Here is a 6545-nt window from a genome sequence, read left to right on the forward strand (position 1 = left end):
CATAGGTTCATTGTACAGCTGATGACCCTCAATGGGCCATCAAACATGCTAGGCAATGTTGATGCCAATATGTCTGGGGGTGTCACCCAGAAAAACTGCACAAGTCTGGAAATACAGATATACCTTACATATCTGTAACTCACAATACAAAGGTGATAGAAACATAGAAACAAAATTATCATACTTAGCAAATCATAACATTTTCACTGACACTTTACATGGCATACCTAGCATGATTCATTGCAATTTTATCAGATTATATTATTTTATTATTAATACCAAAGTGTCTCACAATTTCATGCAGTCTCACACTTGCTAAACTAGTGAATTCCCAGGACCAGTTCCCCAGGTCCTTGAAGATGCCAAACATTGTGCTTATGAGGGATTGAAATACCCACATATCTGCTGGGAACACACACACAGACACTGTGTCAATCTGTACCCCTGTGTTCACTCTTCTAGAAAATTATGATCAATTTTGTACCCAGTATGGCTTGTGAGGTATCATTAGAAAACGCATAACCTACTGAATATTATCCTCCTGTTAAAATGTGTAGTAACACTGTATGTAAAATTGTGAGATTTTACAGTATGATATTACTGAAAAAGTTACAGTTCTGGGGAACACCCACAGACCAGTTCCTCAGAGACAGCAAGGCAAACAGCTGGTCAAACAGCCATTCTCCTGCAGGGGGAAGGTGTGAAGACATTAAGGGCTGGTCTACACTACGGGGGGAAATCGATCTTAGATACGCAAATTCAGCTACGTGAATAACGTAACTGAAGTCGAATATCTAAGATCGGATTACTCACCCATCCTCACCACGCGGGATCGATGTCCGCGGCTCCCCCTGTCAAATCAGCAACTCCGTTGGGGTTGGTGTTGTTCCGGAATCGATATAAGCGCGCTCGGGGATCGATATATGGCGTCTAGATGAGACGCGATATATCGATCCCCGAGCAATCGATTTTAACCCGCCGATACGGTGGGTAGTCTAGATGTAGCCTTACATTCCATCACAGGGACCTATTGAGGCTGTTGTGGAAAACGACCACAGGATTAATATTTGAATCAGCTCAGCCTGAGGCTCTTTTCTTGGTTACAAGCACGCAGGGGGCGACAGCTATTGGAATACTGTTCCCGAGCTAAAAATCACACTTAAAACCACAGCTTAAAACCACAAACAATGACACATACGTTGCACGTTAATTTCCTTATTTGGAATATATTGCAAAATATGATGCAGGTCAAAAGCAAGCTGAAGAATCAGTTTTCCATATTTGGCCTTTCCTGTTATTTTTATTACACCTGGTGATATGGGAGCAAGACTCTCCATGTCTCAAGAAATGTCACTACCAACCTAGGCCATTTTCACATGCTGGGGTGCAATCCAGATCAGCGAGGAGTTGTGTCATCTGTAATCCTGGGTGAGATTCAGTGTTCTGCTGCTGGAGCTCCCCTGTCTGGATACTCCCAGCCAGCGTTCAAGGACGCACTGAGTGTCTGTATGATAAGTAACCCTGGACTGGCAGCTCTGACTCCAGCCGCCTGCTTGTTACACCCCAAGCACATTCTGGTTTGGGTAGAGAAGGCTCAGGGTTTGAGAGAAGGCTGGGGGTAGGAAGCTTCTGTTCATTATGCTGGACCTAACCCCAGTTTTACTTGAGTAAAGAGGAGATATTTGACATTGTGTGATGCTGCTCCTGTGCTCTGTTCCCAAAGTGTTCTGCAGCAGAGGAGGGTCTCTGGTAGTATGTATGTTACTGGCCTATTGGGGTGATGCTGAAACAGGACAGGGTACAGATGGCATTGTGGGGGTGGCATGAACCTTCACTCTTCATTTCCCCTTCCAAGAACAGAAGGGACAGGAATCCTTACCCAGCAAGACCATCGTCTCATAGTTCCCCTGCATGACATCTCTGTAGAGGGCTCTCTGAGTGGGGTCCAGCAGAGTCCCCTCTTCCCTGGAGAAATACACAGCCACCTCCTCGAAGGTCACCGGCCCCTGAAAGAGCAGGAGTCCAATACTCAGTACCTGCTGACCCACTCACAACCCCACTATTCACGGAACAGCAGCACCAGGGAAATGGAAGCTCCGGGAGGCACATGTTAACAGAGTCCCACCCCACCTTGCTTACAGCAGCCAGGAGGCATCAGAGGGTAGAAAGAGAGAACCTTTGTGTCTCCCATCTGACAGACAGAAGCAGGGTCTTCACATTTATCACATAGCTACTAGCCAGAGCTTAATATAGGAGATGGGGCTGTCTCTGGACCCTGATAGTGGCTCCCTGGTAGGAATCCAAGCACTCTCCAAATAAAATATATGGAAGAAAGGGGAAGTCAATCATAAAGAATAGAAGTTAGAAGGTCAGAATTGTAGTGCCCATTAACAAAGGTTTAGAGAAAATAGAGCCTATCAAACTAACGGGATATCCTTATTGGATGAGATCAAAAGTTTGGTTGCAGCTAATAGTATTGATGTAATATACCTAAACTTCCGTAAGGGACATGACTTGATTAGCACAATATTTTTACTAAAAAAAACTAGAATGATACAAAATAAACACGGCATACATTAAATAGATTAAAAACTCTGATAGTAAATGGGGAACCATGATCGAGTGGATTTCTTTCTAGCAGGTTCCTGCAGGGATTGGTTCTTGGCCCTGTGCTATTTAACATTCTTATCCATGACTTAGAAGAGAGTACAAAATCATCACTGATAAAGTTTACAGTTGCCACAAAGATTGGGGTTGGTGGTAATTAATGAAATGTCAGTAGATTCAGGCTCCATCACTGAGAGTCTGGGAAGTTGTCCCAGCCCTGGCTGGAGGGTTATTTCCTGTTCCACAAAGAGGGGAAGTTCCATTCCCAACTCCTGTGCCTTGAAATTAGGACCTATCTGACACTACACCCCCATATTCATCATAGTGGTATGATTATAATATGATTAGGACATAATTATGATCTATTTTGTAGAAGATGCATCATGTGTGGTGTCACTGGAAAAGTTCTGATTTGCTGAATATGATTATCCTATTTGTGTGCACATATCATGTTTGTATCTGAAGTTATGGATATTGACTCTGTATCTGTATTTCAAATGTGCTTACTCTGGGTAACACCCACAATGAGCCTTTCAGGTACAACAATGAAGAAGCCAGACAGTGCTGATGGCTCAACAAAGACAATGGACTGTGGAAGAGCTTAGCCTTCCTGTGAATGTTTCAGCCAGCCTATGAGTCATGGCTACTATGACTCAGCAGGGCCTGTGACCAGACCACATGACACTAAACTCCATTTTAGTACCTGTATTTTTCCACAAACTGGACTAGGAACTGAGTTTGGAACAAAAGGTTCCCACCATATGGAAAAGCTACATAAGGTGGGGTGTGACATCATCTCTTGGCCTCATTCTCCACACAAGAGAACTTCTGGAAACACCTGAGAAACAAAAACGGATGTGGGGGAAGTGCTGCTCCCAGGATCAAGAGATTTCTAGCTTGTGTATGGAAACTTGGGGGACTGCTTGTACCATCAGTCAGGGTGAGAAATTGCTAATTCAAATTCTATCCATCTAGTATGTTAGGCTTAGTCTGAGTTTTGGTTATTTGCTAAATAATCTGCTTTGATCTGTTTGTTATCACTTATAATCACTTAATCTATCTTTCTGCAGTTAATAAACTTGTTTGATGCTTTATCTTAACCAGCGTATTTTGAGTGAAGTGTCTGGGGAAAATCTCAGCTTGTTGTGCACATCTGTCCCATATCGAGGGGAAGGGGAACTACATTAATGAGCTTGCATTATAGAGATCCCTGTGCACTATAAGATGGTATCATTCTGGATTTATACTACAGCAAGTGTGCAAGGTTGGGGAGTGGGAAATTGGCTCTTGTCTTCTATCTGTCCTTGAGTGGCTTAGGTAACGCACTCAGGTAGCTTAGTTGGCTGCATGGCGCCACCTGCTGTTGTGTTGGGTGATAACAGGCCCTGGAGAGGCTGGCGAAATCTCCAGCAAAGCAGTGTGAGAAGGGCCAGCCCAGCGTGAGGGTTAGAGGACACAGCAGTTCCCAGAAGCTCCACAAACTGCCTCCTGGGGGTGACAACCCATCACGCCCTACACTACACAAGTCTCAGCAGGTTTGTCACATGCTGTCCCCTCCCTTTCTCCACCCGAGATATTTCCTGCTTCCCACCACCTCTAGCAATTCCCACCCTCTTATGCATTTACTGCTCCTCAACCTCCAAGCAGAGCCCGCCACCCTGATAATCTCTTACCTGAGCCAGCTCCATTGCAGCCATTTCCTTGCCCCTGGGAGGACGAGATGATCTGCAGCGAAACATGGATGTTATTCTCTGGCCTGCCGGGGTGAAAAGGGCAAGGTGTGAGAATTCAGACTAGGCTTTTGTCCATTCCACAAGCCGATTCCCCCCAGCTTTTCCCCTGCTAATGCACATTCTAGGTTCTAGCACACTGTGAAGCACAGAGTGACCTTATTCCAGTACAGGCCTAGCCCCCTCCCACCAGGGTGTAACCCTCTGACACATGGGGAAACCCTCCCAGTAACAGTCTCTTTCTTACACGTATCAAGTTTGCAGACAACACCAAGCTGGGAGGGGTTGTAAGTGCTTTGGAGGATTGGATTAAAATTCAAAATGATCTGGACAAACGGGAGAAATGATCTGAAGTAAATAGGATCAAATTCAGTAGAGACAAGTGCAAAGTACTCCACGTTGGAAGGAACAATCGGAGGCCAGAGAAGAGCAGAAACAAAGGAGTCACTTTGGGGGATTCTCCCTGTCATTGTCCCCAAGGCAGCTGTCTCAGGTTTACAAAGGTGTTTCATGTTCCAGCCTTTATACAGTCTCTCCTGGGAGTGCCCCTTTCATGGACTGGGCCTAGTTTTAGTTTTTGGTAGTTAACAATCTTGGTTTATTGTTCATCTAACCAGTATGTGTGGATTGAAGTGTGTTGGAAACTCTGTTTGGGATAACAAGCTGGTGCATGTCATTTTCCGCTGATGAAATGACAGACTTCATATGAGCTTGGGTCGTTCAGTAGCGTGCTGGACAGTGCAAGATGCACATTTCTGGGGGAAAGTTGGGCACTTGAGAATTTGCTGGTTTTCTCCTGAGGTGTAATTCATGAGTGGCTGTCTAGCAGCACTCAATACTGTGTAGCTGGGAGCGAGTTACATGCTGGAGACTGTGTGTTAATTGGCCAAGAGGGGCTGTTCTCGCGGGAAAACAGTGGAAAAGGCACCCCATGCTGGAGGACTGAGGGGACAGCTATTTAACAGTCCAGATTGTACTCTGGGTAACGTCACAGACACTCATTATGACAGAGCCTCTTACAACACAGAGAAAGTAAATCCATGTCCCAGAAATCGAAGACTCCAGACAGAGGGCAAGTGTCCCTGGCACTGCTTCTTGCTGACAGAGAGGTTCAGAGACAGTGCGAGAATCCTGGGGAAGCTGGGAACAGGAAGCATGGGCTGGCGGGGTTCGGTGGAGAAAGGGAACAGGAAGGGCAGGGATATTACTGAATCCAGGATCTCAGCAGTACTAGATGACAGGATAGCACATAGTGCAGCCCATTGGAAAACACAATCCCAACTATACATACAAAATGATGGGGTCTAAATTAGTTGTTTCCACTCAAGAGATGGATCTTGGAGTCACTGTGGATAGTTCTCTGAAAACATCCACTCAATGTGCAGCAGCAGTGAAAAAAAGTGAACAATGTAGGAAATAATTAAGAAAGTGATAGATATGACAGAATATCTCATAGATCATATATGTAAAAACAGCAAATAAATCCATGATACACCCACATCTTGAATACTGCATGCACATGTCACCCCATCTCAAAAATAGATATATTGGAATTGGAAAAGGTTCAGAAAAGGGCAACAAAAATGATTAGGGGTATGGGACAGTTATGCCAGACCTAACCCCCAGTTTCACTTGAGCAAACAGGAGATATTTGACACTGTGCAATACGGCTCCTGTGCTCTGTTCCCAAAGTGTTCTGCAGCAGAGGAGGGTCTCTGGTATTTTGTGTGTCACTGGCCTATTGGGGTGATGCTGAAACAGGACAGGGTACAGATGGCATTGTGGGGGTGGCGTGAACCTTCACTCTTCATTTCCCCTTCCAAGAACAGAAGGGACAGGAACCCTTACCCAGCGAGGTCACAGTCTCATAGTTCTCCTGCATGACATCCCAGTAGAGGGCTCTCTGAGTGGGGTCCAGCAGAGCCCACTCTTCCCTGGTGAAATACATAGCCATCTCCTTGAAGGTCACCAGCCCCTGAAAGAGTAAGAGTCCAACACTAAGGACTTGCTGCCCCACTCACAGCCCCACTATTTGTGGCAGAGAAGAGTGAATCAAATGGAAGCTCTGGGTGGATCATAGTCAGGAGAGTCCCACCTCGACCTGGCTCAGAGTATCCAGCAAATGCCAGGGTGAGGGGATGAAGAGAGAGCCCCTTATCTCTCCCAGCATATCCATCACCCCCCTACTAGCCACTGACTGATACAGGA

The 6545-nt window shown here is 45.5% G+C and overlaps 1 protein-coding gene across 1 annotated transcript; it reads right to left on the reverse strand.

Moving 5' to 3' along the window:
* Nucleotides 1–1696: 1696 nt before the first annotated feature.
* On the reverse strand, nt 1697–6236 carry LOC127033369 (zinc finger protein 707-like). Its single transcript, XM_050921408.1, has 3 exons — nt 6186–6236; nt 4281–4363; nt 1697–2006 (listed from the first exon to the last, which is right to left on the reverse strand). Exons 1-3 carry the CDS (start codon nt 6217–6219, stop codon nt 1839–1841), a joined length of 285 nt encoding a protein of 94 aa, XP_050777365.1. The 5' UTR covers nt 6220–6236; the 3' UTR covers nt 1697–1838.
* Nucleotides 6237–6545: the final 309 nt, after the last annotated feature.

This window comes from Gopherus flavomarginatus, chromosome 12 (assembly GCF_025201925.1).
Source record: "Gopherus flavomarginatus isolate rGopFla2 chromosome 12, rGopFla2.mat.asm, whole genome shotgun sequence".
Classification (NCBI taxonomy): Eukaryota; Metazoa; Chordata; order Testudines; family Testudinidae; genus Gopherus; species Gopherus flavomarginatus.

What these genes read in the sequence shown, in the direction of transcription:
- LOC127033369 (XM_050921408.1), bottom strand. Translation starts at nt 6,219, where the DNA reads ATGCAGGAGAACTATGAGACTGTGACCTCGCTGG. An exon ending in TGAGACTGTGACCTCGCTGG is followed by an intron (nt 4,364 to 6,185) that starts GTAAGGGTTCCT and finishes TCACCCCGGCAG; the next exon opens with GCCAGAGAATAACATCCATG. An exon ending in CTGCAATGGAGCTGGCTCAG is followed by an intron (nt 2,007 to 4,280) that starts GTAAGAGATTAT and finishes CTGCTCTTTCAG; the next exon opens with GGGCCGGTGACCTTCGAGGA.